Source organism: Mastomys coucha, unplaced genomic scaffold, assembly GCF_008632895.1.
Source record: "Mastomys coucha isolate ucsf_1 unplaced genomic scaffold, UCSF_Mcou_1 pScaffold13, whole genome shotgun sequence".
In the NCBI taxonomy this organism is placed as follows: domain Eukaryota; kingdom Metazoa; phylum Chordata; class Mammalia; order Rodentia; family Muridae; genus Mastomys; species Mastomys coucha.
The window spans coordinates 78,853,482-78,879,781 of NW_022196895.1; the positions used below are offsets into that span (position 1 = coordinate 78,853,482).

The 26,300-nt window shown below is 48.1% G+C and overlaps 1 protein-coding gene and 1 long non-coding RNA gene across 17 annotated transcripts in view; one reads left to right on the forward strand and one right to left on the reverse strand.

Annotated features, from left to right (window-relative positions):
- Znf516 (zinc finger protein 516) overlaps positions 1-13,605 on the forward strand; it is a 103,346-nt gene extending 89,741 nt beyond the window's left edge. For 11 of the 15 annotated variants that reach the window (XM_031366168.1, XM_031366172.1, XM_031366162.1 and 8 more), the window contains exons 4-6: positions 885-1,004; positions 2,205-2,272; positions 9,502-13,605. In XM_031366168.1, coding sequence (XP_031222028.1) covers positions 885-1,004; positions 2,205-2,272; positions 9,502-9,561 — 248 coding nt within the window. In that variant the 3' untranslated portion in view covers positions 9,562-13,605. Of the gene's footprint in view, positions 1-884; positions 1,005-2,204; positions 2,273-5,597; positions 5,671-9,501 lie in introns of all 15 variants that reach the window. The other 4 variants (XM_031366174.1, XM_031366175.1, XM_031366176.1 and 1 more) reach the window with 4 other exon arrangements.
- A 9,429-nt stretch (positions 13,606-23,034) lies between these two features.
- On the reverse strand, positions 23,035-24,829 carry LOC116087750. Of its 2 annotated transcripts, XR_004117615.1 has the most exons (3): positions 23,960-24,829; positions 23,384-23,560; positions 23,035-23,300 (listed from the first exon to the last, which is right to left on the reverse strand). It is a non-coding gene; the product is annotated as an uncharacterized LOC116087750 (long non-coding RNA). The 2 variants fall into 2 exon arrangements; XR_004117616.1 differs by lacking the exon at positions 23,384-23,560.
- Between the last annotated feature and the right edge of the window lie 1,471 nt (positions 24,830-26,300).

Sequence of the window (26,300 nt, forward strand, 5' to 3'; positions counted from 1 at the left end):
AGAGAGAGAGAGAGAGAGACAGAGACAGAGACAGAGACAGAGACAGAGACAGAGACAGAGAGAGAGGACTGTGGCCACAGAGAAAGATACCTTTTCTAGTTCCAGTTTCCTGCCCCCGCTCCATTGTATTACCGAGATGACACACACACTGGAGCAGGGTTCCTTGCAACAGGTATTACAGGAAGGGGAGGGAATCAAGGGCGGCTGAAGTCCTCGATAGCCCTTTCCTGGCAAAGCCACATGCTGCTCCTGGCTCTGAGGGAAGCCCAGGACCCAGGCTACGGCAGAAGGGTGCCTGTTGCTCTGTCCTGCCTTGCTGATGGACAGCCTTCAGTGGGGGCCACCGTCTGCTGCTTGCTTCCAGCCAAGGCTCCGTGCCTTCCCAGTGCTAGTGGCAGATATGTAGGAGGCCATAGTGGGGTGGCTGCTGTTCGCTGCTCTGCATCTGTACTGGGAGTGTAGTTGTGGGCACAGTGAGCTCTGGTCCTGGTCACTTCCTGGATCTCAAGACCATCTGTGTGACACTGATGTCACTCTCATTTGTTACTGCTTGACAGAGCCCAGTGACATCTGGGTGGCGCACACAGTCTGGCAGTGACACCAGCCCCGGGTGTTTCTAGGGCATTTGTTTAACCCACTGTAACTGATGTGTCCTTGCAGCCTTGTGTACATGGCCTGTCAGCTGAGCCACTGGTGGCTTCTCACACCGACATGTTGGACAGACTAATGATGTCCTCCTCTCTCCCTCCCCTTCCCTCCTCCTCCTTCTTCTTCTTCTTCTTCTTCTTCTTCTTCTTCTTCTTCTTCTTCTTCTTCTTCTTCTTCTTCTTCTTCTTCTTCTTCTTCTTCTTCTTCTTCTCCATGTTGTACCACATCACTGACAGGGACATCACTAACAGGGACACCACGGACACAGGCCCGCCAGGGAGACTTTGTCTGTGTGGAGTGCGGCAAGAGTTTCCACCAGGCCAGCCAACTCAGGGCCCACCTTCGGGCACACACAGGTACCACAGCCCTGTGCCATGTGACTGGCCAGTGCCAAGTGTGTGTGTGTGTTGGGGGAGGGCAGCCGGGGGTATTTTCTAGTCTCATTTTGGTGTCGTAACAAATGCTATGACAAAAACAACTGGGAAAGGAGAGGGTTTATTCAGCATTGAGGCAAGAACTCAAGACAGACACCATGCAGGAATGCCCCTTGCTGGCTTGCTTTCTGGCTCACTGACTCACAGGCTTATGCTTGAATAGCTTTTCTTAGATAGCCCAAGATCAACTGTCTATGAATGGGTCCTCCTACAGTGGGCTGGATCCTCCTGTATCAATACCGATCAGGATACTGCCTGACCGACATGCCCATGGCCTACCTGACCCAAGCATTTCCTTACTGAGAGCCTCTCTTCCATGTGACTCCAGGCTGTGTGAGGCTGACTAAACAGCACCGAGCCTTTTCTGCTAGGCACTGCCTGTCACCCTGGGCATATTTAGGTTCCAGCTTTGCCAGAGCTTTACTGTGTCATCTGCCTACCTCTCAGTTGACCCTCAGTCTCCTCAATTCAGTACCTGGCATGGCTCTTTGGTTTAGTTTGAGAAGTACTCATTTGCGTATGTTCGTTTTAAAGAGAGTTGACCTCAGAAATGGATATGCTACTACTGAGTTACAGGTGCCACCATCGTCATTCTTCTCACTCACGGCCTAGTGACTCCTACCCTGACGGGCAGAGCTAGTCTATGGATATGTGTATGAAGACTCCTTGTTTGATCAGCGGTGTCCTGTAACACCTCCAGACCTCTGCATAAATCTGGCCCGAGTCCTGTACAGGCTACCTGTGTGTAACGACAGAGCCAGGAGTCTTAGTGAGATGGGTGCACTGTCTAGCAGTGTGATACATACATCCACAGAAGTCAGCCTTTGCCCAGTGACAGAGGCCGAGTGATCAGCAGAGCAGAAGACAGGTCCCTTTGCCCACACACTGATAATTGATGTTGCTAGTGATTGCTTTCCACAATGTGGCATCTGTGTCAGGAATGCTAGTGGCCCAAGGCATCTGTTATTGAGGGTTCTCACTCTAAGTACGAGGAACTGGAGTTTTCCAGGTGCACGCTAGGTGCTCTGTGCGTGGACGAAAGTCCTTCACCCTTAACAGACTCCTTGATTGATGCTCAGGGATCCCATCGGCTCTCTGCTAACAGATCCTTTATTCCCACAGTGGTGTTTGAGTGTGACAGTCCACGAGATTCTGACGTTCACACAGCCTCCACGGATGCCCCTAAACAAGTATGTCCAATGCTGCATGTCTGATTGTCAATGTGGTATCTGCAAATAGTTGGGGCACAGGGTTCTCCGAAGCACCCGTGTGTGATGTGGGCAGTGGACTAATTCCATGTCAGCCAGGGCTGTCTGTGGGTGACCAGAAAGCAGGAGGCCATGAAGCTCATCAGCTGCTGTAGCCCTACCCATGGTGGCTGATAGGAAGGGGGGAGTTGGCGGTAACGGGTAGTGATGAATCCATTACAAGTCCTGGTTATTTTCCACGGTGTGCGGGTCTAAGTTGGTCTGTGAATTGAATCCCATCCTGCCTCCTAAGAGCACTGTTGGATTCTCTTGTAAGAGATGTGTCTCAAACATGTTGACCTGATGTTTCACAGCAGGAAGGTGACCTGGTAACACAAGGCCCTTGAGTATTGCACACCTGTGCACTGCCCCCAACACCTCTAGCGAATGACTGGTTGTGCACAGGATGTAGCAAAGCCCCGTGATGTGCTTGGTTCAGAGTGTGGCTCTGGGGACCAAACAGCTTTTCAAGGTTTCTTTTCTGTCATCCTAGACTGACAGTCTGCGCTGTCTAGGACCTTCTGCCCACCCTCCACCCCTCTCACTGTCTTCGTCCTTCACACCACTAGGGATTCAGGTCTGTGTGCCTGGCCCCAAAGTGTACCATGTTCTAAAATGAAAGGAAGGATTACGACCTGTAGTGACACATCAAGGAACTTTGGGGGATTATTTTAGCTTATTTCAGTAAAAACCTGTCGTTTAAAGATGTAAAGCAGTTCTGTGGTAGTGATAAAGTTTTTCGAGTGAATATAATCTCTCCTGAATACTGAATGGGAAGGCTGCTCAGCACAGAGCCTGCTCCTGGCATCTGGTTAGTGCCGTCCTAACAGACCTAAGTGCCCTGCGCTACAGAAGCGTCCCCCGAGAGGTGTGCGGGATGCAGTGACAGGAGGTCATGTGACTAGAGGACTGCTTTTGGGTGTCACAGCTAGAGTGTCTTCTAGGCTCTCCTGCCCACATGCCGCCTCCAAGGCTACCAAAGGCCCACATTTGCTAAGTGTGTCTGATGGAGCGGGGTGAACCAGGCAGATCTGCCAGTACCCAGCCAGTTTCCTAGAACTGGTGACCCCACTTGGTGTGACTAATTCTTCCCCAGCCTGTACTCATAGGGGAACCTGAAGATAGACGCTTTCTACTATCTACTACCTACCGAGATTGTGGGCTGGCTTATTCCAGAGTTACTTTAATTTATCCTGAGTATTTATATTAATTGTTACTTCTTCCTGGTTCTGACAGAGCAAGATGCTCATGTGACCTCTGTCTCTGAACTTGGTGCTGTCTTGTTACCCTGCTTGCCGTCCTCCTCTTACTGTCAAGCTCAGGGTCATCTGGTGCAGACAGTCTGCTAGAGTGGACCCAGCCCCGAGGCACCCATTTGCTCTTGTCTGAAAGGATGGAAGTGGCTCTGGCCTCAGGGTTTAACCCAGCTTGACTCATTCTTCTTTTACATTACCTAGTCGGTTTAATTCCATTTTTAAGATCATGTGCTCCAGCGCCACCCCCCCCCCACCTTGGAAAGTAGTTTTTGTTGATTTTTCATAGAATATTCTGGGTCTTTATGGAAATCCCATTTTGTTAACGTATTTTGGAACTGTAAGAGTCTTAGAGAGTTTTGTTGTCAGGAGAGCACATCTTTGATAAGTTGGGGCATTAGCTGTGTTCTTCCTTCCTCCTGGTTCTTTTTTTTTTTTTAGATATTTTCTTTATTTACATGTACATATCTCCATTCCCAGTTTCCCCTCCAAAAATCAAAGAAACAAACAAAAACAACAAAAACAAACCCCTGTTGCCTCTCCCCTCCCCATGCCTGCCAACCCACCCTCTCCCACTTTCTGGCCCTGGCATTCCCCTACACTGGGGCACAGAACTTTCACAGGGCCGAGCTCCTCTCCTCCTATTGATGATCAAATTGCAATCCTCTACTGTACACATGCTGCCAAAACAATCAGACCCCTCCATGTGCAGTCCTTGGTTGGTGGTTATGGTTTATTCACAAGTGCAGTTGTGAATTTAGGACCTGTTAATCTAGAACTAACTTAGGCTATTATTAATGCCAGCAATGTATATTGTTGCCCCGTCAAAGAGTTTTCCTGACACCAGCTTATCAATATTCATGTTGGGTAGTGGACAAGGAAAGAGAGGGATTCCTCAGCCCTAGGCCTGGGTAGGGGAGTGGAGTGAACCCATTTCCAGATTAAATCCATGTTGTGTAAGAAGCCTCTTAGCAGCGCCAGTAGGAGTTTCTGGTAAGCAGGTAACGGAGGAAAAGATCAGCAGCAGCCTCTATGTTTCATTGCCGTCAGCTCTAACTTATTCGAAGCCAGCTGAGTGTGCACTGAGGTGTGAATAATGTAAGTTATTGGATGCAGAGTGGGAGGAGAAGGGTCTCACTGTGGTTGGGGTGCATCTCCACCCCTGTGTGGTGCTGGTTGTTGGGAGGCACCCCACCCCTGGCACGGGAGACACACACTGTAAGGGAGTCTTTGTTGCCGGGTACTCTAGCAGCGGACAGTTGTCTAAGTAATGGGAGAAAACTCCAGCCGCACAAGTGCACATAGAGACCACAGCGTGTTGCTTGTCTTTGTGTGGACAGGCCCATTCCCACCGGGGCTGTCAGTATGAGCTTGTGCTACGGAACAGCCTGGGGGCCTCTGTCTTCACTTCCCCCAGTCTTTTCAGGACGTGCTGGTGGGTTTGTGTGTGCTGAGTTTGCTTTGTTTGAGAGACCAGTTGCTACTTCTCTGTAATCCAGGAGAATCATTGACTTGAGCAGTCTTGCAGACATGGCATTCCCAGTAGCTTTTTTTTTTTTTTTTTTTTTTTTTTTTTTCGGTTTTTCGAGACAGGGTTTCTCTGTGTAGCCCTGGCTATCCTGGAACTCACTCTGTAGACCAGGCTGGCCTCGAACTCAGAAATCCGCCTGCCTCTGCCTCCCAAATGCTGGGATTAAAGGTGTGCGCCACCACTGCCCAGCCCCAGTAGCTCTTTTTGCCTCTTGGTGCAAGGAGGTTTTGTATAGAGAGCCACAGAACAACTGTCATGGCTAGTATTGTCACCTTACAGGATCTAGAGTCATCTGGGAGAACAGCTTTTGGTGTGTCTATGAGAGCGTAGCCAGAGAAGGTTAGGTGTGGCGGGGGGCAGCACTAACTCTGGGCGGCACCAGGCAAAGTCCTGGGTGGGATCCTGGCCTGCATAGACAGGGTGAACCAAGCTTCGAGCTGTCTCTTCCTCCAGCCACTCCTCCCTTCTCCTTGCTTCCTGATAGAGCATGCTGGGACAGCTCCCTGAAGCTCCTGACACCAAGACTTCCCTGCGACTGTAGACTGTACCCTTGAATTGTAAGTCAAGATCCCATTCTTCTCCGAAGTTGCCTAGTCTGGTATTTTGACTCAGCAACTGGAAAAGTGACTAGTGCGTACTGATTTTGGATATCAGAATTTCAGTTTCCCGTATCAGATTTAGAGACTCACAGTGTGCTGCAGTTTCTGGTGACAAGATTGAACCAGCATGGGCTCTGGCAGGGCTCAGAAGTGATTGGTTGCCCACTGTCACCTCTTAGGCCCTCTCGCATATGAACTTGGAGGAGTGAGGGACCTAGTTTCCTGATGTGTCTGATGGTAGTCTCTCCCTGAACATGTCCTCTGTAAGCCTGTCCCAGGTCACCAACCTCTCTTTGTGAGGCCCATAGCCTCTAACAGGAGGTGGGTGGCTTCTGGCTGAGCTTTGAAACTTAGTTTATGCAATGAGTTTGCAGAAGGCAGCTGTGACCACTTGGCCTGTCGTCTTAACTGTCTCTCAAGAATTGTAACAAGCAAGATAAAAACACAAACTTAGGAAACTCTGCTGGGTCTTGGCTCCTGAGCTGAGGAGCCACCTCCACGGGAGGGCACTGTAGGGAGGCAGGCCTTCTAGGAGCACTGTCACATCTTTGTTGAAGAAGAACCTTCAAGGGACGAAGAGTATTCTAAACCAGATTTCCAGGGAGAGTTGGCATTCATTCTTTAAAGATGTTGGCTGCATCATGTCCATGTTTAGGTTTCTGTAATCCTCAGCATTTGCCATTAGAAAAAAAAACTTTTTGAAAAATTATTTGTTAAAGTGCGGGTATTATTGCTGCCCCATGGTAAGCCTGTCTGATATTTCACAGAAACAGTTTTTGATCATTATTTTATTGTTAAACAATTATAAGTTAAAATAGCAGCTGGTGAGGTGGCTTGGCAGGCGAGTGCTTGCTGGATGAGGTGCTTGCTGGAAAGCCTTAGGACCCATCCTGAAGCCTGGAAGGGGCAAACCATCTCCTGCACACTGCCCTCTGACCTCCACTCCACATGAGCACAAGCTACAAGCACATTACAAGCACTAAAGTGTTTCAAGGGAAGACGTTGTAAGTACTTTTGGAACCAACCTCCTAACCCCACCCCCAGTTTAGAGTTTTGCTGTAATGTGAAATACAGTGTTCTTACTTGTTTGGATTTACCGTCAGACTTTAAAGACCGTGATTAATCATTTATTCTTTATAAATTCTAAGTGTTAGCTTAAAACAGTTAAGCTGGAGAAATAATTCCATTCATCAAATTAGCAAAAATGTAAAAGCAAATGGCAGGCACCCACTCCACACCCTTTGCTTACTCCAGTGGGTCTGTGAATCTGCATCTTTGGCCCATGTTCACCAGTGTTTGTGGGGTTTTGGCATCAGGTTCTGATAGCTAGGACTGAAAAAACTGGCTGAGCAGTTAAGAGTGCCGGGTGTTCTTTCAGAAGTCCGGGGTTTAATTCCCAGCACCCACATGGCAGCTCACAGCTGTCCGTAATACCAGTTCCAGGGGATCTGAGACCCTTATGCAGACATACATGCAGGCAAAACACCAGGGCATATAAAATAAAAATAGATAAGTCATTAAAAAAATTTTTACAAAGAAAGATTGTTTTTTAAAAAAATCTCATAGCTAATGTAAGTTGAAGCTCTTATTCATAAAACCATAAAATCAAACTAGCGTCCTTGAGACATCATTTGTTTCTCCAAGTACAACATTCTACTGATGTGAGCGAGCTCCCAAGTTCACTGAATGCCACTGCTGACTGCTGGCCAGCTGGGCGAGCCAAGGCCTCCAGTCTGGTGTGCAGTAGTGACTTAGCACCCACAGGCCTTGCTCTGTGGCTTGTCTCATGTGCAGCCCTTTGGGTTTTGTGCATGTTGAGCACACACAACCATGACTGCATAGTTTGGTCCCTTGTCCTATGAAGAAAGAAGGGGAAACTGATTTCATCTGTCCAGCTCTAGACATTATCTTAGTATTGACACTCATCTCAGAATGCACAGGCATGAAAAGCAAAACCCAGTGTCCCCAAAGCTTGCTCCCAAGCCCTTGGAGGAGGAAGCAACTTGGATCTGCTCAGACTATCATTGTAGATCTGTCTTCTGTGTTTAACTCATTCCTTTGAATCCCTGCAAGGGAAACTGTATTTATGGTCCTATCATTGACGGTCTTGATGAATCAGTGGTCTTAGACGACTCTTCTGAATTGAGGAATGTGAACCCATCTCTTATAGTGTGAGGGAAAGATGTATTTAATGTTTCTCTTTAGTTAACATTTTCAGAAAAGTATTAACAGCTGGTCTCACACACAATGCCTACTGGTCAACACACAGTATAAGTCAGAAATATTTTCAGAGAGTGTGTCTGAGAGGCAGTGCAGCCACTCACTGATCTGAAGAGCGGGAAGCAGCATTTAAAGAAGTAACAAACTCGGGCAGATGGTGAACTTTCTGCTGTAGACCAGGAAAGATGTCTAAGTAATGGTGAATCTCCTCCTGTAGACCAGGAGGGATGTCTAGGTAAGGGTGAACCTCCTGCTGTAGACCAGGAGGGATATCTGACACTACTGCATACCAATGCTGCATGGCAGAGATCTCAGTGGAGAGCCAGAAGCAGCAGACCTCTAGAATACTAGTTCTAGGTGTGTTCACAAATGAACATGGGGGCTCTAAGCTCCCATAAAAATAAGCTGCAGTTCTGGATTGCTTGGTCTTAATCAGTCATAAACACCCCCTAACAGCAAACACACACCACCAGAGATTCCAAGACAGAGGAATCTATGCAAGGCTGAGGGGTCGTGAGTATCTGGAGTCTGCATAGACTGTTGCACTACAGGCCTCAGGACACATCTACCTTTGGACAGGACATAGGACCTAGTCCTGGGATAGGACAGAGAAGACAGAATGGCCCTCCACCAACATACGGCTGAGAGCTGCATGGCTCAGAACGTTTTCAAAGTATTTATCCCAGGTCTACAAAGCCTGAAAATCTACAACAAAGTACATGCTATAGTACAGTACTTAATGTTTCAGCCACTGGCTGCACTGCCTCTCAGACACACTCTCTGAGAATATTTCTGACTGTGAGTTGACCAGTAGGCATTGTGTGTGAGGCCAGCTGTTTAATACTTCTCTGAAAATGTTAACTAAAGAGAAACATTAAGTTCACCATGCCAACCAGCTCTCCTTCCTGCGTGTTCCTAGGGTTCCCACGGGCCTGGCTGTAGATTAGTATTTCCTATGGGCTGTGTGCTCTGTGGATGCATGCTGGTTCCCCTTCTGCAGGATTTTAGCTAGGTTGATGGTATTAGGAGACACTCATCCTGACACGTTGTTTTGTCCTCAGCTGAGACATGACTTTGTTCAAACACCAATGCACTCGGTCACTCAGCAGGACTCTACATACAGCTCACGTGACTTATAGCACAGCTCTTCTGCTTCTCCGCTGCGGGACCTGTTTGGGAGAATGGAGGGGAGCACTCTCAGGTTCCCTCCGATTGATGTGGACTGTTCTGTTTATGTGCACTCCACTCTGTACCGTAGACATGTGCTTTTCAACCCCCATTCTTCCCATTTGGCTGACTTTTAGCCTCTGCTCAGAGCCAAGCCTACCATTGCTGTCTGCCTGACGCCTGATGCTTTCTGAGCCCAGAGGATGGTTTTCTCGAGCTGCTCCTGTGGAAAGCAGTAAGATGAAAGCAAAGTACTTTATGCTGGTGGAAAACCAGCCACCCTGAAATCGGAGGGCCTCACTGCACCTCGTGTTTCTGGGTCTTGCTAAGAAAATTAGCAGGGTAAATGCTCTTGAGACTAGAAGCCAACTGAACTTGCCTGTTATTTTCTTTGTTTTGCAGGGGAGAGACCGTACTACCCCAGGGACTGTGCCAGCGGGCCCCCTCCGAAAGGGGACCTAGAGACACACCTCCAGCGCCCCGCCCCGTGATAGTGTTGACTGTGGCCTCACGGGTGACTGGAAGGCTCCCAGGAGTGACCATGGCCACTTTGGGGCAGAAGATCCAGGGTCTCAGGGTCTCCTGACCAGATACCCTAGACCTGGGAGCCACTGCGGTAGAGCAGCCCAGGGAGATGCCTCCCTCGGCAATGTTTAGGGACAGCAAAGATGCTATGCCTAGAATTCTGTGTAGCTCTTTCACACACATGTATGTGCTCATCAACCATGGCCTGTGTTTCCTCATGAGAAGCGGTGGTATCGGCAGGCACAGTAGGAGCTCAAGGAGTCTGTATTACTCAAGACAGGCATGAGACACTGGAAAACAGATACTGGTGTGTTTGGATGGAGTGCAGAGCTGAGCACTGTGTGGACATCCAGTGCTTAGGACAGATGATGCTGTCAGGATGTGGGGGGCGGAAGGGTCTGCACTACTGCCCCTCCCTGCCTCAGTGGGTACTTAAAATAGTAGGTGAGACAGAGGTGTGTTCAGGTGGTATTCGAGTGCTGTGGAGATGAGCTTGGTGAGGCAGGGCGTTGGGTTGCTCATGGTTAGGAGCCTGGCCACGCCCCGCTCTGAGCTGCTCACGCCCCGCCATACTGTGTTCTCACCTTCCGGGCTGTGTCTGGCTCAGGAAACACTGCAGAGGTGGGAACATGTCAATCTGCTCTGGGAAGGAACATTAGTCGAACACTAAGAGGAGCAGATGTCTTTTTTATTCTCAGGACCTTTTTTGTAACAGGGCTACATTCTGCAAACTGCTCACAGAGAGAGACTCCATGTCTTAACAGATTAAGCCACCGAATCCTCCCAGTTTGGGCCTGTTATGGTGATGGCAGAAACATCCTTGAGCAGATTGGGGGGCCCTAGATCATTAGGGTGCTAGTGCTCTGGAACCTCCTCTCTCCTCCCCACCCCAACCTTTCCCCTGCATCACCCCAGCAAATAGATGTCTTTTCCCATCGGGCCTGGTGAGCACCACTGGACGAGTGACTTTGTTCACAGCTTAATGGGGGCGCCAGGCCTGAGGGCGAGGACGGCTTATATACCTCTTCCTTAGTCACGCAAGTTCACGTTTCTGCAGTGGGGTGAAGGCCCTAGCAGAGGCTCTGAACCCACGCACGTGCGCGGCCGGAACGGCATTCCACGGGTAGCAGCGGCTCCTGTCCCCGCTGCTGTGACCCTGTGTGACGGCGATACTTCTGCAAGTTCCAGATGTTTGCACATATGATTTTATGCATTATCAAAAATTACCGCTGCCTTGAATGAAAACGTTCTGTGAAATTTTTTGCAAAAGCTTTACTAGTTTTTTTTTTATTGTGAAATTTTGTAAAGGCAGGAAATGGATTAAGACGAGCATGCTAAATATATTTTTCAAAAAAAAAAGCAATAATTTTACATGTACAGAAATTATCGTAACCTTTAATACTGGTGAGAGCGACAGTTTACTTAACCCAGTAATGGATCAGTGCGGTTTTGTAGGAAATGGGCTTCTGATATAAAGACTTGTAAACACACATGTATACATGAACCCTGGCGTGTGGCTTCTCTGTTCTAATGATCTGTTGGATTATTATATTATTATTATTATTATTATTGTTATTGTTATTGTTAGCTAATGTTTGATTCCAGATTCTATTTGTTACTGTTTTAATTACTTGACCGTTCAGGTGACTGCTGCACTCGCAAGCAATGCAATGTTAACTGGCTAGCAGATACATATATACATATATATGTATATATAATTTTTTTTTTTACTTATTTTTTCCTGATACTCCTACACCAGGTATGTATGAGAATGGCTTGCCATGTCAGAGTGCTTGGGAATATCGATCATTCTGAGACGTTACTTGGAGCAGGTTGCAGAGACACATTCCTCTCTCCGCCTGAGGCAGCATAGTACCTTTCTGTCGATGGTGTTTGTTCGTTTTGATAGGTTCCCCATCATTTCTGCACTCCCTGGCTTTTTGTTTCCTTGGCTGAAAGTGAAGGTGAGAGTTAGGAATGTCAGAGCCTGTGATTTGGCCCATCTATTTCTGTGTTTTAGTCATTAAACAATTCTGTACACAAAGGGACACGAAGGTGTCGTCTGCGTTTTTCCTGTGTCTGAAGCTGCTCTTGGCACTGAGAACTGGAAGGTCTGGCTTCTGGTGAGTCTCCTTCCCAGGGTCTGATGGGGAGAGAGGGGTGCCTGAGGTCCCTGCAGCCGAGCGTCTGCCTGGAGAGCAGCCAATCACAGGATGACCTGCCTGCCCCTCGAAGCACAGAGATGCACAGTTTTCCAGTAGCCACAAGGCCATGAGGTTCCCCAGTGCTCACTCCTTCTGGGATCGGCTGTGTGCAGGCCTGGTTCCTTCTGGGACCAGCTCTGTTGCTGGCTCAGTTCTTTCTGGGGCCAGCTATGTGCTGGCCTGGTGCAAGGCCTCTTTGTCCCACTGGCCATCAGTATTGGACTGGTTTGTTAATTTGTTTGTGTCAGTGAAACAATAGTATTTAATATGATTTGTGTTTCCTTATTTATTTAGCCAATCTGTTTTGCTTTGCTCCCTCCTCCCGTGGTAATTTCCACATTTCTGACTGTTACGGACTTCCTACTACCTCTATGAATCTTCTGTCTCCTTGTTCCTGATGGGGTTTTTACAGTGTTGCATCTAATGTAACTTAGACAATAAAGGGTTTGGTTGTCTACACTGCAGCCGCTCCGTGTGTCCCCTGCCCTCTCCACCCGTGCTCTTCTGACTCCTGCCTCACTCACTCGCACCATCTCAGCCCCCACCAGCCCCTGCTTTACTGTGTGTCGTGTCTTCTCTTACACTTTTCCTCATGTCAAGTACACATTACACATAACGGAGTTTCTTAGGATATTTCAGGTGATTTGCTCATTCCTCATTCTGAGAATGAAGGTTTAAGTTCACTAATAGTAAGTTCGTTGCGGACCCTGTCTCCTCTGGGGAGCGCTCACTGCGCCTTCTCTCCCTTCGGTGGTCCTGGGAGGTCTCTTCAGACTTAGGCGGAGACGGTTTAGCCTCTCCTGCATAGTACAATTTCCAAGTCAAGTGGACGTTGCTTTTTTTGGTTCTGAAAAGATATTTTAAGAAGTTTTCCCAATATTTACTTATTTATTTTTTTTTAAGCCCAGGAAGACACTGGTTTCTGGAAATAAGTTGTTCCAGGCAGCACAAAGCTACTCCATAAAACTAAAAGAGCTCTGCTGTCCCGGTGGGCTGTAGGGGTGCCCCTTCCCCCTTGGCTGCTGTGTGCACACCACAGCTTCTGGGCCGCTGGGACTGGAGTCCCACTCCTTTAATTATGCTCTACAGGTGACCGGTTCCACCTCGGGCATCCCGGGGGCTGGCAGTAGTGATCTTTTCACCTCCTGGGAATCAGGAGGGTTGACACCTCTCTGGGTGATGAGGGTGTCTTCCAGGTCCGACAGTGGCTGCAAGTCCCCAGGAAGGAAACTCTCTGGACCTGTAAGACAAGTCCCCTCCCGGCCAGCACCTAAAGAAGATGCTCTGTTGTGTTAATGCTTATAAATCAGGCAACTTCTAAATGCAACTTTTATTCACTGAGAAAAAAAAAACAAAACAAACAACCACGCCCCCACAGACCAGGCCTTCCGGTGACGTGTTCTTGACACTAATGATTAACATACACTGCAGAGCCCTGGGACATGCCTGCGTGAAGTGACCGCCCGAGCAGCTTGCTCCTTCTTCACCAACTCCGCTAAGCTGAGGCGGGAAGATGCAGAAACCCATGGAGTTTGTATTTCTTTTTAAAAACACAATTTATAATGCTATATTTTGTACTCTTTATATTAGAATTTGTAACTAGATTGATGTATTTAACTATTTCTGAGAAAAATAATTCAATGTTACAGCTGTGTGATTAAAAAGTATTTAGATAAAATATATTCACTCTATTGGAATTTGAAATAAATAAAAACATCTTGGAGTTGTAAGACATTTGCCCCTCCTTTAGAAGGTGGCTTACTTACATCATTCGACAGCCTGTTTTGACCTGTGGTCATTTCTTTTTATTAGCTGAACATAAGCCTAAATGTTACTGGTTTTTTATTTGTACAGTTTTACAATAAAGCCGTAGGATGATTCATTAAAAAGAGAGGCCCAAATGGACAGCCCTACCTCCAGCCTTTTGTGGATTCCAGATATCCCTTCTTCTGTTCTGTTTTTAGTGAAAAGCGCATCTCGATGGTTGCTGCACTTCTGAGCATGAATGCTCTGCTTTAATACTTAAAGCAAGATTAGACAGGCCCTTGGTGAAGTGGGACTTACAGCTATGTGTGGGGACTGGGTCAGGGTGCTGCCAGCCCTGGTTGAAATCTCTGTGCCAGACATTGGGCATATGGTGGCCTAGGGCTTCTGGCCTTTTGATTAGGTAATAAAAATCTGGAGTCTGACCATCAGATGCCTAACAAAAGTATGTTTTAAAGGTAAAAGATGTACTATGGCTCACTCCCTAAAATGGATGGGCAAGTCCTGGGTATGACTTTTGACTGTACGTGGCTCACCTAAGCACAGAGCTGTGAGTAACATTGCTTGCACCCACTCCTGCTGTGCTTCAAGGTGAATTGTCAGTTTGAGGGATTTCCTAAGAGGCCTCAGGATTAGGCAGAGGAAATGCATCCCTCTCTGTGGTGTGGCTCTTCTGGACTGCCCTATCCTTGGGTGGCTGGTTCATTCAAGGATAGCATGCTCAGTAAGGAGAATGGAATACTTCAAGGGTGGCTGAGGCTGAGCCGAGCTGAACTGCAACGGGCCCTGAGATGTAGCAGAGCCAAGCTTGGCCTGGATCCCCAGGTCCCTCTAAAAGCTGACAGATCACAGGCTTGATGCTCCTGTGGTCACATCCCAGATACACATTTTCCCTGCTTAGAGAGATGGGAGCCCTGCATTCTCTGTCCCTCTGTGCAATGGTGAGGACATGTGCAGCCATGGCTGGCCTGAAGCTCGAGCTCTTCCTTGGCCATTGGGAGTTAGGGGAGGAGGCCAGCTGATGGTCACCGAGTCCCCGTGTGACTGCATATCCCTATAGGATTCTCTGGAGGTCGTCCTAAGCTTGTGTCTGTTCAGAGACTGGAGCATGCAGTCGCACAGCTTGTTAGATTTCCCCACGTTGGAAGAGGATGAGTTTATTGAGGGGTTTTTCTGGACCTCATCAGAAAGCACCTTAATTTGGGTCATTTTAAGGTAGCAGATTCACCGCTCTCAGTCTGGGTGGTGTGGGATATCCAGGAGCGAGGCACCAGAGACTTCTGGAGCTTGCTCTGTGTCAGTGGTGGGCTTTGCTGTGTCATCCCCTGGTCGAGGGAGAAGCTCCTGCTGCCTCTTTCACAGGGGCACTTACCCCACCCAGGGGGGTTCTCTCAAAGGCTCCACCCACCACGTCAGGTACTCCCAGCGGGGGTGACCTTCCGTGTGTGTGTGTGTGTGTGTGTGTGTGTGTGTGTGTGTGTGTGTGTGTATCCTGGGTATGTGCGGATGCACAAATGATAGCGATGGCTCGTTCCTGCCGAGGGAGATGGGTAGGATCCCATGTTAAGTCCTTGGTTTGGCAAGAGTAGAGCATCAGAGTGAGCCTCTGACTCAACTTCTAAAGGACAAAAAGAGACCTGGATCACTTGGCAGCAGGGCAATATCTAGGTCTTAAAGACAGTCCCCTCCACTTAGTGCTCTTACCACCCTCCTTCACCTTTCCTGAACTCTTCCAGAGTCACAGGAAGAGGGAGGGGCTTGGAGAGCCAGATGAGAGGGCCGTTTACAAAGCTCACACAACTTGGTAGCAGCCATGAAAGTCCTGGAGTGCCTGGAGCTCGGCTTTGAGGTTGGTGTGTCTGCTTGGCTTAGCAGCGCAGCCTAGGCCCGGGATCAGGAATCACGAGGAAGTCATCCGGGACAGTAGGATGGCTTGCCAATGGAGGTGGCTGGTTCCCTGAGCTGCTTCTAGTTCATTATTGAGAAATGCTGTATAATCTTGCTCAGAAAACTAGGGAAGGGGGGGTGTCTCACCCTCCCTAGAGTTCTCCTCCACTGGAATTGTGGGATGTATACAGAAATAGATTAATGTTATAACTTGGGCACGTTGGCTGCCGTGAGCCAACTACTGATAGATGCTGACACAGGAGAAAGAAAAAGGAGCGTGTATTCTGGGCTCAAAGTGGAGCAAGAAAGGAAACACATAGAGGTGGATGAGGGCCAGTCAGGGGGGCGGGGGCTGTTCTGTGTGTAAGGATGTGCGTGGGAGGAATGGAGGATACCTGGAGGCCGGGGTTAGTTTCACATCCCTGGGGCAGTCCTGAAACTCAAGAAGCTCTTGGAAGACTAAAGCAGAACAAAGCACTGGTCCTTCTGAGGGAAGCAGGGTCACTGATATGAGCAAAGGGAGTGCATCAGGAGCATATTCTGTCAGACTCCACAAGAAAGGTCCCAGGACTCCTTGTTGGCTACTGTTAGATGCCAATCAAAGTGAAGCTTCTGGAAGAAAAGGTCCACCAGCTGCCATGATCCTAAGGAGAGAGTGGGGTTGGCTCAGCTGCCATGATCCTAAGGAGAGAGTGGGGTTGGCTCAGTGAAGTGTTTCTGGGTCTGCTGGTCAAAGTCCAGGACTTAGACATGAATTTGAGAAACGTGATGCTGCTTGGGTCTTCCCTCGCTTGTGTTGGTGCATTCAAGCCATCTTCTTGCCACAGACTTGGTGCTGATGGGGCCTCTTCCACCAAACCCTCTCTAGTTCTCCACACTTCAGATGAAGCTTCCTGAGATGGGATCGCTCCCACCACTAGTTTGCCAACTGTCTCCTTTTGAAGTTGTCGGGGACCATGTGGCTGGCAAATGTAATGATTACTTCTCCCAATTATCCTGCACTCTGTTCTAGCCCTTTCTATGGAAATATATGTATGTATGTATGTATGTATGTATGTATGTATGTATGTATATATGTATGTACATACGTATACACATACCCTTCTCCCCCGCCCCCCCCCTCTAATACTCCCAATCACTCAGATTCAACAGTTGCATTTTGGAGAATGGCCTCTATCCTTCACCACTGCTTGGTCTGAATATTTCCGATGATCCTAGGTGTTACAGACTTTCAACTGTTCCTTAATTTCTTTTGGTGAAACACGCTGTTTTATGTAGCCCAGGCTGGCCTCAAACTCCCTATTAAAGACAATCCCGAACTTCATTTATTTCTGCCTACATGTCCGAAGTGCTGGAATTACAGACTTTTGCTACCACGCCTGGCTTAAGCTAACCTAGGGATTTATGCGTGCCAGGAAAACCTCCGTTAACCGAGTCTCATTCCCAACCCTTAGCTGTGAACACTCCCGTGTGCATCTTTCAGCAACTGATGAATGGTCCTAAGAACTCGCTGTCCCTCCCTCACTGCTACAGCTTCCTGATTTTTCCCCCTTCGGTGGCCTCTGAGGAGAGCCACCTGACCTGTGTGGCCACCAGAGGGGTTTTCTAGAGTGCATTGAGGTGACATGACTCCTCGCCTTAATTGCAGTTCTTCTCCATGTCGGAATGTAGAAATGGTCATGTGACCTGACACACTGTATCACACTATTCACAAACCACCCAATCATACACTGTGCAGCTAGCCTTGGGCACCTTCTACTGTTTGACATTGTCGCCTCTTTTTATACAATACTCTGGCCCACAGGACAGCCTGGGAGCCAGTGTTAATGGCGCCCACTTCCTGTTTGTCATTCCTATCCCATAGTGGGGATGCAGTATGCTTCCCCCTACCACGGAGGGCTACATCTCTCCCAAAGCCCAAGTTCACAAACCTTTCCTGCCACTGAGGCAGGCTGAACTCTGCCTTGACCGGGGCAGACACTGGCATCTCCATGGGCTGCCTGCCAGCCAGGTCCCCTGATGAGGCCCCAAAGCATGTTTCTTAGACCGACATACAGGAGAAAGCATGTGTGACTCAGTTTCCACTTACTCGGGGTCTCCATACTGAGGTCAATGATGTTATGACAGGCATTTTAAGAACTTCAACCAACACAAAACATGAGACCTTTAGCCAAGTTGATGAGGTTTTTCCAAGTCTCATTCAGTTGTCTTCCAGAAGGTCTTTAGATTGCTCCTCCCCTGTCTTTTATAAACATGCACATGCGCACCAGGAGATGTGTTTTATTTCTCGGAAGGATGCACGTGGAAGTGTTGAGGGAGTGCTAGCCTGCCATGCAAGAAGCCCTAGGTTAGCGAGAAAGTAGACCATTGTCCCGTGAACAGGTCTCATGTAGCCCAGGAGGATGATCTCAGGTTCCCCGTAGCCAAGGATGACTTTGCACTTCTGCCCCCCACAACTCTCAAGTGCTGGGATGGCAGGCTTAGGTCACCATGCCTGTTTTATGTCCTGTGGTCCTGGGATCAAACCCAGGGCTTCATGCATGCCAGGCAAGTGCTCTACCAACTGTTTTTGTTTAGCCAAATGTAGCTAGAGTTTGCTTCCTGCCCACAGAGCTGTAGGCCTCAGATAGACTCTGATCAAGCCTGACTCGGGTTGACACAGAGTTGTTTGCCTATTTAACACCTATTAGTGAAGAGCTGATGGGGTGTCTATGGAAGAACCACCTATAAAAGCTATCCAAGCTATCTGGGATGCCCAGTTTCTGGTGGCTAGCCTTTTGTGGGTAGTTGGGGGCAAGGGGTAGGGGGCAGGGTTTTTGTTTTGTTTTGGTCTTTGTTTGTTTGTTTGTTTGTTTGTTCTTTTCTTGGTGGTGGTGGTGATGGCTATTTTATGGCTCTGCAGGCCAGGCCAGCCCCAAAATCATGATCCTTCTGCCTCTATCTCCAGAGTTCTAGGGACATAGGTTCTCTCAAGAACGGGCTTGACAGTCATGCTCACAGGGCCATTAACCAGCTGCTTGTATGTACCTGGAATGTGGCTTAGAGTTGTAGCAGTAGCAATCAGGAGTATGGGCATCCCAGGAATGAAAATGCATGGTCTCTGCTTCTTGCTGGTTTTCCAGATAGGACAGCCAGTTTGTCCTATGACCATCCTGTGTGGTCAGAAACCATGCAGGTTCTTGAGGTTTATGGAAGTACACAGACATTCATGCAGGACTGCTGTTCCTGAAGCCCTGAGTGGTTTCATGGTTCAGTCATACCTGTGCACCTGGGTAGCCTCGTGTGAGGAAGACCTTGAGTCTCAGACACCTCCTCAGACTAAGCTTTCAGTGTCTGTGCCCTGGGACTCCCAAATCCTCTTAGCTTCCTAGGAGTGTACAAGGTACAAGGTACACTCCTAGCCAAGGTACAGGCTGAGGTAGGGACCGACATAGGGAGGGCTTCTACCCTTCAGTGTAAGGTGGCCTTCATCAGAGTGACAGCTCAAGAAGAACCCCCAAGGCCATGTGCTTGTTATTAGCACAGCTTCTTGCTAGGGGTGAGGGCAGGGGCAGGGGTGCTGCTTCAAATTAACTCAAAGCCTAGGTGGTAAGTGAGTCTCTGAGGAACACCGTCTTCAGGTTGTCTCCAGGACACACTCGGGAGTTAGTTTTATTTTATTTCCTCACCAGTACACACTGAATATTCCCCTTTGTGGTTTCATGTGTTGGGCATCTTTTCATTTCTATCATTTATCATTGCTCCTCAATTTTACGTTTGACACTCATTTCAATTTCTCTTAGCTTGCCTCCAATTCTCTTCCAAGTTGGCCCAGGACATATGAAATATGAAATTTCTGTCTCTAATGGAAAGCCTCCACACATATCTGACCCCGGACCCCAGAGAAGATCTGCCTGGATTATCCCTGTCTGACCACATGGGTGATCTCTCTCATTCCACTAGACACAGAGCTTTCATTCCTCATAGGTTTTTCTTCCTCTGTGTTGGTGTTTCTCTCCCCAACATGCATGATTTTGTTGCACAGTGGAACACCTGTTGTAGGAAACAAAGCTTGGCAAGACAACAGGGGTGCCCCTCCAGACCTGGGTGCCAGCTCCTTTGCTGCCCCCAGACTGCCTGGAAAAAGCATACAGGCATGAAGTTGCTTTCTTCCTCCACTAGATGGCGGGTGGAGGTCACACATGAACACGAATGCCCACATCAGATTTCTCCACTTGGCTGTTCTTTGCCAAACACACTGAGCATGTTCAGCCATGCTGAGCGTCTGCCTTCATGAAGATGACACAGTAGGGCTGTGCGGTGTCAGGTAGATGGTGACACTGAAGCCTGCAATGGAGGCAGGTGTTGCTTTCTTCTGATCTCCTCAGAGCTTCTGTGTAATCTAATCAGAGCCAGGTACAGGAAGATGGTGTGTGTGTGTGTGTGTGTGTGTGTGTGTGTCTGTGTGTATGTATATATCTGTGTGTATGTTTGTGTATGTGTGTGTCTCTGTGTGTGAATGTATGCATATATATGTATGTGCATGTGTCTGTGTATGTATATGTATACATGTGTGTCTGTGTGTATGTATGTATCTGTGTGTGAATGTATGTGTGTGTCTGTATGTGTGTATATGTATGCATGTGTGTATGTGTGTGTAGTGTGTATGCTTGTGTGTGTGTGAGAGAGAGAGAGAAAGAGAGAGAAAGAGAGAGAGAGAGAGAGAGAGAGAGAGAGAGAGAGAGAGAGAGAGATCAGACAGAGGTCAGGTGCTCCTGCTTCTGGAAGAGTCTACATATAAAAACACAACATCTGAATGCATCTCAGAAAGAGACTGGAGCAGGAAGCAGAGAACCTGCAGGCTCTAGAAAAGGGAGGATGTCAAATGATCACAGGCCTGCATGCCAACATGCTCGCTCACTCTAGAGGACCAGCCACAGAGACACCAGGCAAAGGGAGGACAATGGGTTGCAGGGGCACACCAGAGGGCAGCAGATAAACACATCCCAAAGGTGGAAGAAGCAGTGGGGACTACAGGAATTTGTATGACTCTCAGGGCACAAAACAAAGAGCAAACAACAAACAAATGAACTCCACTTGTGTGCTGTTGGTGGAATGGACTTTTGTTTGGGAAATGAAAGGTCTTGGAGCCTCTCACTGCCTGGGAGGATAGATTGGGATGGGACAAGTGTGTGTGTCATGGTACAGGGCCTCAAGTCCTCGAATGGTTGGGGATGAGTGTCCACCCAACATCTGTGTCTGCACCAGATGTAGGTGAGCAGAGGCCTGAGAGAGTAGCGGAGTGATGGGCACATAAGATGCCTCTCTGACCTCGAACCTGGCCCTTTCTGCAAGAGAGGAGTAGACATCACAGAAATGACAGAGGGGAAGGATTGGTGTGAGACAGGTCACTGGCAAGAATGCAGAGATTCACCAGCCCATCTGTGCCCACAGTAATCCTTTCTGTGACTGAACATTGATGAGTTTGGTCTTGTGCAGGCCTTGTGTGACAATCACAGCTGCTGAGTGTTCAAGGGTGCAATGGCGTGGTAAACATCTGGAAAAAGCAGGCCAAGGCATGTCACCCTTTCCTCCAGCTCTAACAGTCCTTCTGTCCCCTCCCTTGTGATGTTCCTGGAGTATGATGGTGTGTGTGTGTGTGTGTGTGTGTGTGTGTGTGTGTGCACTCGAGTGTGTTGTTATTGCTGCATTTAGGGCTTTCTTTTTAACAGTCTGTTATTCTCAGCCCTTTGACAACTTATTGTAATCATCGCCACTACCACCATTCTTACCCTCACGATAGCCATCCTCATCCTCCTCACTCATCCTCCTCCTCATCACCATCATCATCATCATCATCACCATCACCATCACTATCACCATCGTACTGACTAGTTCTCATGTCAACTTGACATAAGTTATAGTCATTTGTGGGAAGGAGCCTCGATTGAGAAAATACCCTTGTAAGGCTGGGGTGTAGACAACCCTGTAGGGCATTTTCTTTTCCTTTCTTTTTTTTTTTCTTTTTTCTTGTCTTTTCTTCTCTTCTCTCTCTCTCTCTCTTTCTTTATTTCTTTTTTTGAGACAGGGTTTCTCTGTGTAGCCCTGGTTGTCCTGGAACTCACTCTGTAGACCAGACTGGCCTTGAACTCAGAAATCCACCTACCTCAACCTCCCAAGTGCTGGGATTAAAGGCGTGTGCCACCATTGCCCAGCCAGGCATTTCCTTAATTAGTGGTTAATGTGGGAGGACCCAGCCCATTGTGGGTGCTGTCATCCCTGGGCTGGTGTCCTGAGTGCTATAAGAAAGCAGACTGAGTAAGCTGTGAGGACCAAGCCAGTAAGCAGCACCTTTCCATGGTTTTTGCTTCAGTTTCTGCCTTTATGTTCCTGTCTTGAGTTTCTCCCTTAGTTTCCTTTAATGGATTGTGATTCATGCTGTGTAAGCCAAATAAACCCCTTTTTCCCAAGGCTGTTTTGGCTGAGGTGTTTTATCACAGGACTAGTAGCCCTAACTAGACAACCATAGTTATCACCACCATACTCATTCCCATAGCAACACTGCCACATCATACTCATTACCATAGCAACATTGTCACCATCACTCATTACCACAGCAACATTGTCACCAGCACTCATTCCCATAGCAACAATCTCATCATCATATTCATTCCCATAGCAACACTGCCACATCATACTCATTACCATAGCAACATTGTCACCATCACGCATTACCACAGCAACATTGTCACCAGCACTCATTACTATAGCAATAGCAACACTGTCACCAGCACTACTATTACTATCCTTACAACCTTTGCTGTCAAATCCACCATTACCATTATCATTATCTGTAAACAACATGGCCCTAGGTGGAAGCACAGACCAGGGGATTTTAATGATTGAAACTTAAGATTCCTGTGTAATTATTCTTATGGCTCAAGCCAGTAAAGTGAGTAAGCCTTCTAAAGAAAGATAATATGAAAAGAAGTTCAAGTACCAATGAGCGATGATGGTCACGTGGGAAGGAGAAATGTGACTGGAGGCAGGAAGAACATGGTGTTCCTGGCGACCGGCTGGTGCTAAGTGAGGGCCGTGCAAATGCTCAGGCAGAGCTGCTCTGGGCGGTGGATGGCATTCATGCTGCACTTTGTGGAACTAGGCATCACCAAGGGTCACCACTTTGCTGCCCTCGCACCTCAGGGGAGCCCAAAGTTACCGTCCCACCGCCAGATAGCAGCTGAGTTTGCAATGAACCAAAATAAGGAGTTGTTTTCTGGGATATTCGCTCGGAGAATTAGAATTCAAATTTGCACTATTAATAGGCAGGATCTAGCAGCCACTGTAAATTAGTTACATAATTTTAAATGGTTTCTTGGAAGAAAGTTGTCATTGGGGATTTCCAGTCTGTTTCTCTCATAATATCGCCGCTTTGGAAAACGAGGAAGCTTCCGTTATACTGTAAGTTTGTGGAGGAGAAAAATGAGTGCCTGCCTTTCGGGAACTGTGATAAGCCGACCGAGTCACTGAAGTATTTTCTTATAATTGCCAGGCAAATAAATGCTCTAGCGCGGTATCTGGAACTAGGAAGACTGTTTATTGTTTTAGCTGGATACTAGACTGTGTCACTTTCAGTTGGTTTGTTGGAAGACAACACTTGAGTTGGAAGACCACTGTAATCCCATGCCTGACTCTGAGACTGGCACTCAGGTCGGGGTTGGGAGCAGTGGAGGGGTGGAGACGGAAAGTCAGGGAGGGATGAAAACTGAAGACACATGCTCACGATGTGCAGTGTTGCTTCAGGTGTTCATGGCCTGTCACCTCTGTCTGAAGGCAAGCGACCTGTAGATAAGAGTGGTATCCTCAGAGGCCTTGGAGAAACTGAGGAAACTGAGGCAGTGCAAGCCACAGACAAACATAGCTACCATTTAAAAAGAATGTGCATCGGCTGAGTGGAGTCACACATTGCCTGCTGAGAGACGTCACTGCAGTAGCAATTGGAGTTCTTGGGAGAGATAGAAGATCCCTGAGAATGAGGCCAGTGACCCCCGACTTTTTGTCTCCAGCCTAAGGCTCGTACATCATTGTTCTGGAAATGGCCACTGAATAAATAAAAAAGTATTGCGAGTCTAAGTGCATTTTCTCCTTTGAAAGTTTTGAAAAATTAGTAAATGAGCAAGACCAATAGAAGACAGATGTGTCTGGGTGGTAGCCAGGGTATGAGCTGGCATGAGGGAATGAGGGCTAAGGATCTGGATGCTCACAGGAGCCAGCTCTCTGTCCACTTACGTGTCTGTTCAGAAGATGTTGAGCAAATATTATCCAATGTGTAACAACATATTTGTGTCTCTAAGATGGGGTGTAGGGACAGGGAGAAGGGGGATGGGAAGGTCAACTAAAACCAAACAGGTATGAAAATTCCACAGGGGAACCTGCTACTTTCATGTTAAGAATTAAAAATGGGATCCCTGATTTTGTTACAGTGGCAAGAGAAGTCTCACCTGAATGATGCTGAAGTGGAAGCCTGAGGCAGAGGGATGGTAGCAACGTGTCTGTTGGGTAACACTCTTCACGGGGAAGTGGGAACAGAGATCTCCTCACACCAGAGAGGGAGCTGGCAGCTTGGTGAGCCAGTGAGTACTATTGAGCTGACTGACAAAAGCAGATATGCCTGAGAAACAGCTGCTGTACATCACCAAAACCCATCCCAGCATGGGTAAGAACTCACTAAAGCTGAAATTCTAGACCACACTGCACAACGTGCTCATGGCCAAACAGGTCGGAGAGTGTGTGCTGGTCTGAGCCTCTGCCAGGCACCTTGGCTGGCGTCTGCTTCTTCCTGGGTTTTCAGTCGGTCCTTACTGCTTGTGTACATGGGGGCCTGAGCGGCCTAGTGAGTCTGGTCTTTTTCAGTGACTTCTGGAAGCTCCTTTGGGCTGTTTACTTCCTAAGTTTAAACTTCATCATGGAGTATTTCCTTCCTCTTCCAATATCCTGTTCATCCATTCCCCTTTAACACCGCGTGTTTCAGGGAGCTTCCTTCCAAGGTGGAAGGTTTTAACGGAGGAGGAAATGACTACAGAACCTTGCCTTGCGAAAGGAAATGGGAGTGTGCAGTGCAGAGAGAGAGAGAGAGAGAGAGAGAGAGAGAGAGAGAGAGAGAGAGAGAGAGAGAGAGAGAGAGAGAGAGAGAGACAGGTCAAGACAAGTCAGTGTCAGACAGAACTGTGGATGCAGTAGGCAGACTTCAGAGCAAGGGGTAGGCTAGGCCTGGACTTCTGGTCCTGACACTGAGCGAGAACACAGGCATCACCATGGCGTGAATGCGAATTCAGTGAGCACATTGATGACCTCACAACTGAAGGAGCCATGGGGAGAGGCTGAGTTGGAAGAAGTGGGTTACCCAGAGCATGCCTCTGCCTTCTCTCTGTCTCTCCTCCTCCCTCTCCCCAGTTTTCTTAGGCTCCTCCTCTTGGTATCTTGGTTCCTATAAGGTAAATGTCTTTTCTCCAGGATTCCCTGCTGCCATGATGTCCCTGCCTTGCCAGTGACCACAGAGCAATGGACCAGCTGGTCACTGGAGGGGAACCTCTGAAGCCTTGAGCCCAAATTAACCCTTTTCTCCCTTGAGGTGTTTATCTAGGGGATTTCGTCTTCGTGGCAAAAAGCTAAGACAGATGAGGTTATTAAAGGCAAGTTCTGATGCAGGGTCATAGTTCTCAAAGCTTATCACGACTATTTGATGAAAAGTAGAGGGGAAGACTGTACGGGGGTTGGGGGCGGGGGATGAGGGCTTGGCCTTCAGGGAAGTGGACAGAGCCAAGGGAGCCAGCATTCACCTGTATTAGGGAGCAAGTGGAAAGACTCCGGAATAAGTTGGGCAGGTCAGGAATTGGCTCAAAGAGGCCAAAGGCTGGCAGCCACGTTTCTCTGAGGAATGATCATGGCAGGGAGATTCAGACACAGGGGACAGGGAAGGATCAGGCCTGAAGAGGAGTGCCACAAAAGTGACCAGCTACGTTGGGTGAGGCTGTCACAGGCCCCAAGTTCCTCAGTGGTGATGAAGATGCAGAAGACACACAAGTGACTGAGACACCAAACAGCCTGGGCTTGGAAGCTTGAAGAGGAGGCACCTGCTGCAAATGGCTGCCGTAGACTCAGGGTTCACTCTTATCCTCACCAAGCAGCTGTCAACTGTGTTGCTTCTTCTTTAAAAACAGCTCTCCGAGAAGCCCGCCACCAAGGCGTTGCCCAGTATCCTGCTTCACTTTAGTTTCCTTCAGAAACTAAAATCCACCTAGGTGCTTTTCCCGTGGTTGTCTTCCTACCCCTTGTACATCTACCGCAAAGTAGATGGATATCTTTCCAAATGGTGTCCAGGACCGCTGCCGCTGGTGGGAGGCTAGGCCGGGTGTTTCCAGGTTCTTGGCTTCTTATTCGAGAAGGAAATGAGCAAGAAAGCTTCATTCAGGTCAGAGCCTCAGAGCAGAGCAGAGTACACAGCAAGAGAGCAGCAGACCGTGTGTGTGGATGCCAAGGCCTTGAGCATTGCTGGGCCCTTACAGGGTGCAATAGAAGCAAAGATTTAGTCACTAGGAGCACAGTTTGGGTATTTCTCTGGTTTGACTGGTAAAATATGTTATATGCCATTTTCTACTATATGTGTCCTTTCCCATAATGCATCTGAGTTTAATTTTATTCAAACCCAATAATGCATAGGCATAAGGTGGTAAGTAGGGGAACCTCTATAAAAGTTTACTTGGGGATGTGATTTCTCCTCACTGGGCATGCATCAAAAACTAGTTTAGGCTATGTCGCCTCCTACTTCCCAAACCAAGCTTG